The sequence below is a fragment of the Nicotiana tomentosiformis genome, chromosome 10, assembly GCF_000390325.3.
Source record: "Nicotiana tomentosiformis chromosome 10, ASM39032v3, whole genome shotgun sequence".
Taxonomy (NCBI): domain Eukaryota; kingdom Viridiplantae; phylum Streptophyta; class Magnoliopsida; order Solanales; family Solanaceae; genus Nicotiana; species Nicotiana tomentosiformis.
This window is the reverse complement of record NC_090821.1, coordinates 27727227-27737880: the sequence shown is the minus strand read 5'-3', so window position 1 is coordinate 27737880 and position 10654 is coordinate 27727227. Positions and strand designations below refer to the sequence as shown.

General features: G+C 43.2%; 2 protein-coding genes across 2 annotated transcripts; both read left to right on the top strand.

Annotated features, from left to right (window-relative positions):
• Positions 1 to 1898: 1898 nt before the first annotated feature.
• On the top strand, positions 1899 to 2852 carry LOC138899915 (uncharacterized). Its single transcript, XM_070186616.1, has one exon. It carries the CDS (start codon positions 1899 to 1901, stop codon positions 2850 to 2852), a length of 954 nt encoding a protein of 317 aa, XP_070042717.1.
• Positions 2853 to 3187: 335 nt separating this feature from the next.
• LOC138899914 (uncharacterized) lies at positions 3188 to 5026 on the top strand. Its single transcript, XM_070186615.1, has 3 exons — positions 3188 to 3582; positions 3904 to 4238; positions 4740 to 5026. The coding sequence occupies exons 1-3, from the start codon at positions 3188 to 3190 to the stop codon at positions 5024 to 5026; spliced, it is 1017 nt and encodes a 338-aa protein (XP_070042716.1).
• Positions 5027 to 10654: the final 5628 nt, after the last annotated feature.

Here is a 10654-nt window from a genome sequence, read left to right as displayed (position 1 = left end):
CATTTGTGTAGCTCGTCACTGCTTCTCAGTTCCTTATTTAATTTTGTTACTTACTAAGTTGGAAGTACTCACGTTACTCTTTGCACCTTGTGTGCAGATTCAAGTGTGATTGGACGTGGATGTCATTGAGTTCGTGCGCAATTGATCTTCCGGAGATTTACGAGATAGCTGTCGGGGTTCGCAGACCTTGTACTCCTTCCTTATTATCTTTCTTTCTCTGTATTGATATCTAGACGTTGACTATTGTAGACATTGCCTTTGAGATTGAGAGTGTAGTTTCTCATGACTTAGTGACACCCTGATGTCGGGCTATTTTTCTGCACTTATATTTTATTTGAGTTTTACCCCGTATTTATGAGAAACTTCGGTTATTTTAAATGTCTTAATTCATTTCTGTTAAATATTGAAAGTGTTTTGGAAAGGTCGGCTTTCCTAGTACCATGATAGGCGCCATCACGACGGGTTAGGTTTGGGGTCGTGACAAGTTGGTATCAGAGCCTAGGTTACATAGGTCGCACGAGTCATGAGGAGGTTTAGTAGAGTCTTGTGGATCGGTACGGAGACGTCTGTACTTATCTTTGAGAGGCTGTAGAACCCTTAATAAACACCACATTCTTGAATTCTTGTCGTGCGAATTTGTTGATTCTAGTAACTAAACATCTATTGTTTCGTTCTCTCACAGATGGTGAGGACTCGTACTACCGGACAGGAGGGCCAGCCACCAGTACCACCAGCCAGGGCCACGAGAGGCCGAGGCTGTGGTAGAGGCTGTGGTAGGGGCAGAGGTGCAGCCCGCACAACAATAGGGGCAGTACCTACAGATCCACCAGTTGCCCCAGATAAGGACACGATTCGAGTTGTTGATGCACCAGCTCAGGCACCACCTGTGCCTATTGTGATTCCAGGCCTTCAAGAGGCCTTAGCTCAGATTCTGACCGCGTGCACCAGCCTTGCTTAGGCGGTCTCTATTCCGGCCGTAGCAGCCACTTCTCAGGCCGGGGGAGGTGCTCAGACTGCCGCTGCCCGCACACCAGAGCAGGTGGTACAGGGATTCCAGACACCGGGAGCACCACCAGCCCAACCGGTTATAGGTGCTCAGGACTCTGTGGCTCCTGCTATGCTTGAGGATGAGCAGCGTAGATTGGAGAGGTTTGGGAGACCCCAGCCTCTATCTTTCAGTAGTGCAGAGGAAGAGGATGCACAAGGTTTCTTGGACAGGTGTTAGAGGATACTCCGTACAGTAGGTATTATGGAGACTAGTGGGGTCTCGTTCACTACCTTTCAATTCTCTAGGGATGCATTCAGTTGGTGGAAGGCTTACGAGAGACGTAGGCTGGTCGGAGCAGCACCCCTTACTTGGCAGCAGTTCTCCATTATCTTTATGGAAAAGTTCATGCCTCAGTCCCGCAGAGAGGAGCTTTGCATACAGTTTGAACAAATTAGTCTAGGTGATATATCTATGACACAGTATGAGATGTGATTCTCAGAGTTGGCTCGTCATGTTATCTGGTTGGTTCCCACAGACAGGGAGAGGATCAGGAGGTTTATAGATGGCCTCACTTATCAGCTGCGATTGCTTATGACCAGAGAGAGTGTCTGGTGCTACTTTTGATGAGGTTGTCGATATTTCTCTGCAGATTGAGATGGTTCGCGGTTAGGAGAGGGTTGAGAGAGAGGCCAATAGGCCTCGTGGACAGAGTGGATTTAGTGGTACTCCTTCTGGGGGTCAGTTCTAGCACGGTAGAGGCCGTCCATTCAGACATGCTTAGACGGCTTGCCCAGTTCACCGTGGTGCATCATCTGGCCATAGTTCTTACCGTTATCAGCAGGGTCGTTCATCTCTTGGTGCCCTTCCAGCACAAAGTTCTTCTCGTGCTCCATCGGGTAAGGGTTCGTCTATGCCGGGTCCTTTTGCGAGTTATCTCGGTGCTCGGTGTTCCCTTCAATCCCCAGCACCAGCACCTGGGTGTTACTATAAGTGTGAGGAGTTTGTTCACATGAGGAGACAGTGTCCCCGTCTAGTGGGAGGTCCCTCTCTGCAGAGGAGCCAGTCTATGTCATCAGCATCAGTTCCTCCACCACCAGCCCAGTCAGCTAGGGGTCACACTAGAGGGGGAGACAGATCAGAGGGTGGCCAGGCCTGTTTCTGTGCTCTTCCTGCCAGACTAGATGCTATTGCTTCGGATGTTGTGATTACAGGTATTATCTCAGTTTGCCACAGAGATGCCTCTGTATTATTTGGCCATGGTTCCACTTATTCATATGTTTTCTCATATTTCGCTCATTCTCTGGATATGCCCCGAGAGTCATTAGTTTTATCTGTTCATGTATCTACTCCTGCGGGTGATACTATTATTTTGGACCGCGTATATCGGTCATGTGTGGTGACTATTGGGGCTCTGGTGGCCCGGGTAGATCTCTTGTTGCTTAGTATGGTCGATTTTGACGTGATATTGGGTATGGATTGGTTATCTCCATGCCATACCATTCTAGATTGTCACGCTAAGTTGGTGACATTGGCAATGCCGGATTTGCCGAGGGTTATGTGGAACGGTTCTATAGACTATGTACCTAGTAGGGTGATCACATATTTGAAGGCTCAGCGGATGGTTGAGAAGGGTTGTATATCCTATTTGTCTTTTGTGATGGATGTTAGTGCAGAGACTCCTGCCATTGATTCTATTCTGGTGGTACGTGACTTTCCAGATGTGTTTCCTGCTGACCTGCCGGGCATGCCACCTGACAGGGATATTGACTTTGGTATTGATTTGGTGCCATGCACTCAGCCCATTTCAATCCTACCGTATCATATGGCACCAGCGAAGTTGAAGGAGCTTAAAGAACAGCTTTAGGAACTCCTTGATAAGGGGTTTATTCGGCCTAGTGTGTCACCTTGGGGTGCGCCAGTTCTATTTGCAAAAATGAAAGATAGTTCTATGAGGATGTGCATTGACTACAGGTAGTGGAACAAGGTCACAGTCAAGAACAAGTATCGTTTTCCACCTATTTATGACCTATTTTACCAGCTTCAGGGGGCGAGGGTGTTCTCCAAGATTGATTTGAGGTTAGGGTATCACCAGCTGAAGATTCGAGATTCGTATTTCTTAAGATAGCTTTCAGGACCCGATATGGCCATTCTGAGTTCTTAGTTATGCCTTTTGGGCTGACCAATGCCCCAACAACGTTTATGCATTCGATGAACAGTGTATTCCAGCCCTATTTAGACTCATTCATTATTCTATTCATTGATGACTTCCTGGTGTACTCTCATATCCAGAAGGAGCATGCTCAACATCTAAGGATTGTGTTACGAAGATTGAGGGAGGAGAAGCTTTATGCAAATTTCTCCAAGTATGAGTTTTGGCTCGGTTCTGTAGCATTCTTGGGGCACGTGGTGTCCAGTGAGGGTATTCAGATGGATTCGAATAAGATAGAGGTGGTGAAGAGTTGTCCTAGACCGTCCTCAGCCACGGAGATTAGGAGTTTTCTTGGTTTGGCGAGCTATTACCATGGCTTTGTGGAGGGATTTTCATCTATTGCATCGCCCTTGACCAAATTGACCCAAAAGGGTGCTCCATTCAGGTTGTCGAATGAGTGTGAGGAGAGCTTTCAGAAGCTCAAGGCTGCCTTGACCACAACTCTAGTGTTAGTTCTGCCATCAGCTTTAGGTTCTTACACCGTGTATTGTGATGCCTCGAGGATATGTATTGGATGTGTTCTGATGCAGGAGGGTAGGGTGATTGCTTATGCTTCGTGCCAGTTGAAGACCCATGAGAAGAACTATCTTGTCCATGATCTTGAGTTAGCAACTATTGTTCACGCCCTGAAGATTTGGCGACACTATCTGTACGGGGTTCATTGTGAGATCTACACTGATCACTGAAGTTTGAAGCTTCTGTTAAGGCAGAAGGATCTTAATTTGCGCCAGTGGAGATGGTTGGAGATTATCAAGGACTATGATATCACTATTTTATACCATCCTGGGAAGCCTAATGTGGTGGCCGATGCTTTGAGTCGCCGGGCGGAGAGTTTGGGGAGTTTAGCATATCTTCCAGTAGCAGAGAGACCTTTGGCATTGGATGTTCAGGCCTTAGCTTTCCAGCTTGTCAAATTGGATATTTCGGAGCCGAGTCGGGTATTGGCTTATGTTTTCTCCAGGTCTTCTCGTTATGACCGTATCAGGGAGCGTCAGTATGATGACCCTCACCTTCTCGTTCTTCAGGATAGGGTTCGGCGAGGTGATGCTAGGGATGTGAGTATTGGTGATGACGGCGTGTTGAGGATGAATGGACGGATATGTGTGCCTAATGTAGATGGGCTCCGGGAGTTGATTCTTGAGGAGGCCTACAACTCGCGGTATTCCATCCATCCGGGTGCCACGAATATGTACCAGGATTTGAGACAACACTATTGGTGGAGGCGGATGAAGAAGGATATAGTTGGGTTTGTGGCTCGGTGTTGCAACTGTCAGCAGGTTAAGTATGAACATCCGAGACCGGGTGGCTTGCTTTAGAGGTTAGAGATCCCAGAGTGGAAGTGGGAGTGGATCACCATGGACATCGTAGTTGGGCTCCTGCGGACTTCGAGGAAGTTCGATGCTATTTGGGTTATTGTGGATCGGCTAACCAAGTCCGCGCACTTCATTCTAGTTGGAACTACTTACTCTTCCGAGTTGTCAGCTAAGATTTACATCCGAGAGATTTTTCGCCTGCATGGTGTCCCACTTTCCGTCATTTCAGATAGGGGCACTCAGTTTACATTGCAATTTTGGAGGGCTATGCAGCGAGAGTTGGGTACTCAGGTTGAGTTGAGCACGACCTTTCACCCTCAGATGGACGGACAGTCTGAGCGCACTATCCATGTATTGGAGGACATGTTACGCGCTTGTGTCATTGTGTTTGGAGGTTCATTGGACCGGTTTCTGCCGCTCGCGGAATTCGCATATAACAACAATTATCAGTCGAGCATTCAGATGGCTCTGTACGAGGCTTTATATAGGAGGAGGTGTAGATATCCAGTAGGATAGTTTGAGCTGGGTGAGGCTAGGCTCTTGGGTATAGACTTGGTCCAGGATGCATTAGACAAGGTGAAATCATTTTAGGAGCGGCTTCGCACGGCGCAGTCTAGGCAGAAGAGCTATGCGGACAGGAAGGTCCGTGATGTGTCTTTCATGCTTAGGGAGAAGGTTTTGCTGAAGGTATCACCCATGAAGGGTGTTATGAGGTTTGGGAAGAGGGGCAAGTTGAGCCCCCTGGTTCATTGGGCCTTTTGAGGTGCTTCAGAGGACATGGGAGGTGGCTTATAAGCTTCCCTTACCACCGAGCTTGTCGAGTGTGCATCCAGAGTTTCACGTTTCTATGCTACGGAAGTATATTGGTGATCCGTCTCATGTTTTGGACTATAGCACAATATAGTTGGATAGTAATATGACTTATGATGTGGAGCCGATGGCCATTTTGGAGCGGCAGGTTCGGAAGTTGAGGTCAAAGGATATAGCTTCAGTGAAGGTGCAGTGGAGAGGTCAGCCTGTGGAGGAGACAACTTGGGAGACCAAGCGGGAGATACAGAGCAGATATCCACACCTATTTGAGACTCTAGGTATGTTTCTAGACCCGTTCGAGGATGGACATTTGTTTAGGAGGGGGAGGATGTAATGACCCGACCGGTCATTTCGAGAGTTATTGTTGCGTTTCCCTAATTACTGCTTCTTTTTGTGTTCTTCAGCTATATTATGATATGTCGGGTTAGTTGGTTTGGGCCCGGAGTGGTTTTGGAGTGAAATGAGTTAGTTAGTCTCTTTATTGGATGCTTAAGTTGGAAAAGTCAGCTGGATGTTGACTTATGTGTAAACGATCTCGAATTTGAATTTTTATGGTTCTGTTAGCTCCGTTAGGTGATTAGGAGCGTCCGTGGTGGAATTAGGCTTGAATTGGCGAAAATTAAAAATTTGGCGTTTTGGTCGGTAGTGGAAAATTTGATATCGGGGTCGGAATGGATTTCCGGAAGTTCAAGTAGGTTTGTGTCATTTGTGACGCGTCTGTAAAATTTGAGGTCATTCGGACGTGGTTTGATAGGTTTCGGCGTCGTTTGTGGAATTTGGAAGTTTAGAAGTTCTTAGGCTTGAATCCAAGGGTAATTTGGTGTTTAGATGTCGTTTTGAGTGATTCGAAGGTTAGACTAAGTTCGCATGAGGTTATATGACTTGTTGGCATGTTTGGTTGAGGTCCCGGGAGCCTCGGGTGTGTTTCGGTTGCTTAAAGGTTGAGGTTTTGGACATATGAGATTGCTGAAGACTTCTGAAATCTGGTAGTTTCGCACCTGTGGTGGGGAGACCGCAGGTGCGTACTCGTATGTGCGGAGGAAGGATCACAGAAACGAGAGTTGAGGATATGGCCGGGTCGTAGGTGCGAGGGTGTTTGCGCATCTGCGAGTCCGCAGATGCGCCTGAAGGTCCGCAGATGCTAATTGTTGTCTTGTACTCAATCACAGTCTTACTTGTGTGTTATATCTCCATTCCTTCTCATTTCTTGTTGATACTTGTTGTATTCCCTGTTTGAGCTAATTATTATGATATTCTGTGAGCCTGTGGGGCAGGAGAGGTAAGTGACTGAGATGGGGCCTGAGTGCCGGGTTGAGAGCTATGTGAGATATATTGGATCGGATTGAAAGCCGCAACAAGCCTTCGGACCAAATATTGGATCGGGTTGCACGCGACAACAAGCCTTCGGGCCATATATTGGATCGGGTTGGAAGCCGCAACAAGCCTTCGGGCCATATATCGGATCGGGCTGCATGCCGCAATAAAATATGGATCAGACTACACGCCGCAGCAGTATTGGGTCGGGCTGCACGCCGCAACAATATATAGCGCTTGGGCTGTAGGAGCCCCTCCGAAGTTTGTACACCCCCAGTGAGCGCAAGTACCTTTGATTATCCGTATTGAGGCTGAGAGCCGAGTGATTGAGCTGTTGAGATAGATGAGTGACAGTAGCCCTGTCAGGCTGTACTTGCTCTTAATTGTTATTGTACTTCATTACTAATTGTTGTTGTTGTGAAATTTTTTGGAGGGCTTATATTGTTGTACCTGAGCTCGAAATGTTTTGATTTAAAACACCGGATTGAAAGCATGCCTATTTTTCTTGTTGAAATCACTGAAATGAACTGGATTTGTGTAGCTCGTCACTGCTTCTCAGTTCCTTATTTAATTTTGTTACTTACTGAGTTTGAAGTAATCACGTTACTTCCTGCACCTTGTGTGCAGATTTAGGTGAGACTGGACGTAGAGGTCAATGAGTTCGTGCGCAGTTGATCTTCCGGAGACTTACGAAGTAGCTGTCGGCTTTCGCAGACCTTGTGCTCCTTCCTTATTATCTCTCTTTCTCTGTATTGATATCTAGACGCAGACTATTGTAGACACTGTCTTTTAGATTGAGATTCTAGTTGCACATGACTTAGTGACACCCCGATGTCGGGCTATTTTTTCGCACTTATATTTTATTTGCGTTTTATCCCGTATTTATGAGAAACTCCGTTTATTTTAAATGTCTTAATTCATTTTTGTCAAATTTTGAAAGTGTTTTGGAAAGGTCGGCTTGCCTAGTACCACGATAGGCACCATCACGACGGGTTAGGTTTGGGGTCGTGACAGGGAGGGTCTTCGATTTCATTTTGGGAATACTTTTATATACACTAACCCCATGTGGATTTTACACTAGAAACCCTAATATACTATCATCTCCCTCTCATTCTTTCAAGAGAGAGCTGCAGCCCCCTCTTACTCTCTCGTTCATCTCCTATCTAAAAGGAGAACTATCCCCCCATGGCTGTCGTCGCCCCACCATGCTGCCGCCGTCGAATTTAGTCACCGGCCGGATGGCAATCATCCTCATCTATCCCATTCGTCTCAAAACAACCGCCTCCATCATCGCCAGAGAAATGGCCGAAATATGGCAACGACCACTGCCATCTCTCTCTTATTCCTTCTCTTCTTTCTTCTTTTTCACTTTTCTTCCATCCCTAACTCGTTATTGATGTTGCAGGTCAATAACATGCAGGGGTTTTCTAGATATGGCAGAAGAAGTTTATTCCATCAGAGCTCCTTGCTTTTCTATCTTTTATTTCTCATTCTTATGTACTGTTATAGGCAAAACGGGATCAGAAAATGATTTGTTTGTTGATAAAATTAGATCTGGCTGAAAAATATAATTTTCCAGCGACCTTCATTCCTCCACAGAACCGGCCTGCGGTCTCAAACCCTCATTTCACTATGTTCATTTCGTTATCCCCATTTATGTTTACAGATTTAAAAGGGGAAAGAGGTTTATCGTTTCAACCTAACCGTTATATGTTTCTTTGAGATCTCCATCACACTACCAATATTACTATAGTGATTTCGGATACTCATTTGTTGCTTGGTTGAATCTTTTGGTAAACTGATTAATAACGTTGGACTCCTTTTATTGTTAATGGAAACCATTCTAAGAATTGAGAAGGACGACTGAAATGTTTAACGCTGCTGCTTTATTTCATTCGTATGTTTTGCGAAGTTTTGTTGTAATCGGGCAGTTACTGACCCCAAATAGGTGTTACTAGGCCGATGAAAAAATAAACACCATGTTATTGAGTCCACGGCGCCCCGAATGACCCTCCGAACTGGGCCCGAAAAAATGAGGCGATGATGATGAACATCGAAAAATAAAAAATGAGAACGAGACGAGCCAATAACCTTTGGAGGGCGACACAGTCAGCCACCGCAGTCGCAACCCCTGGTTCCCACTCTCATTTCTAGGTGGATATTAAACTACGTATCTGAGCCTCATATATTATTTTTAAAAATATTTTAAAAATTATTTTCCAAAAAACATAATCAAATCATTTCCAAAAATATTTTAAAACAAAAACAATTTCAAAAACTTGTCGTTTAATTTATTTTTACCTTACATTGTTTTTTACTAACAATCGTATTCCTCTTGTCTTGCGAGGTACTATCACACGGAGTTGCTTTCGGAAGACGACACTCGTAGACGAAAAGACAAATCAACGTCAAGATTCCCGCATCGCACTTCCCATTCTAGCATGTATTCAAAATTGCAAGTATAGTAAAAACATAGATATATGTCGTATTGTTTGTTTACTTTGATATTAATTATTTGTTAAACACTTAGAGAATTATATCTAGTTAATAATCGGACTAACTTGAAATATTGTGTGTTAAATAATTTATGAAGTTTGTATGAGATGTTGAATATATTTTTTAATATGGTTAATTAATTTAGAATCAGTGTATACCTAACTAATTAAATTAATCATATACATAAAAATAAAAATATGTCATTTTCTTCCAAAAATAAAATAAATTATTTTGTCTTTGTCATAAAATTATATGAGCATGCTTTTCGAACCTCCATGTATGTAAATTCTTCTTTAGTTGACGCGTTTCAAATAAATATAATTTGAATAGAAGTTGTAATTGAATTAATATATAATTCTTTGAGATACTTGCGCCTTGTAGTCATTTGGCCTTGTCTCACATAATTTGTGTTTCAAGACCATAACTCTAGAGATGTTCTTTAATTGCTCATTGAATAATAACTCATATTCTAGCACAAATATCTCTTTGAATTGACCAGATAATTTTCTATGTCATGAACATTTTGACACACCTTATACCACATTCATTCTCTATTCATCAAATTAATTCTTTTACTTTATTTACTATATGCTAAGGTTGTTCAAAGATTATTCTTTTTCTACCTTTTGTCAATCATGTAAAGTAAATTTTTTTATATATAATTTAGATTCTCACTTAAATGGTTAATCTTTGTACATCAATCAAATTCTTTCAAAGTGTATACTTTATTTAATATTCATTTAGTCAATTTGTAAATATTCTACTTATCACCACCTATTATCTTACACTATCATCCGTTAAAGGCGCAAGACATAGTGTTTTGTATCATTTAACCTTGTCTTACTTATTGTCTATCATTCTTTATTATATTTTTTACTTTAGTCAAATACATATATGTCAAGACCCGAAATCCAACTGGTCGTGATAGCACCTAACCCAACCCGCTAGGTAAACCAATTTAATAATAATCCAATTTAAAATGAGATTTACTGAGAGAATAATAATGAAATAACTGAACTTTTATACAACAACCCAAGGAGTGGTAGTACAAATCATGAGTTTCTAAGATTTAGAGTTTACAAAGCTGGTATGAAATAAATAATCATCTGAAATAAATACAAATCTAAAGCTACTATGAATAAGAGGCGGCTACAACCGAAATGCAGGTACATCTTCAATGCCAGCTCCCGCCATACATAACAACATCAACTCCAAAATCTGCACGCGAGGTGAAGAAGTATAGTATGATTATAACCTACCCCATGTACTCAATAAGTAACAAACCTAACCTTAGGTTGAAAGCAGTGACGAGCTTGGAGAAACGGTCAGAGACCAATGCCAATAACCAAGAACAACTCGTAACAATATAATAAAAGCAGTACAAGTAATAAATCCAAGATATGATGTTCAGCTCGTCCATAGTTACGGAAAATAGGTATGCTTCTCATATATAACAGTAAAACCCAATTCTTTCGCTAAAATCACCAAAATATGAGTATATCAGAAAACTGTGATTTTTCCCAA

Excerpts from the sequence above, each read along its gene's own strand:
- LOC138899915 (XM_070186616.1), top strand. The coding sequence starts at position 1,899 with ATGCCGGGTCCTTTTGCGAGTTATCTCGGTGCTCGGTGTTCCCTTCAA.
- LOC138899914 (XM_070186615.1), top strand. The coding sequence starts at position 3,188 with ATGCATTCGATGAACAGTGTATTCCAGCCCTATTTAGACTCATTCATT. Across the intron at positions 3,583-3,903 it reads CAAAAGGGTGCTCCATTCAG|GCAGAAGGATCTTAATTTGC; the intron begins GTTGTCGAATGA and ends GCTTCTGTTAAG. Across the intron at positions 4,239-4,739 it reads TCAGGATAGGGTTCGGCGAG|ATAGGGGCACTCAGTTTACA; the intron begins GTGATGCTAGGG and ends CCGTCATTTCAG.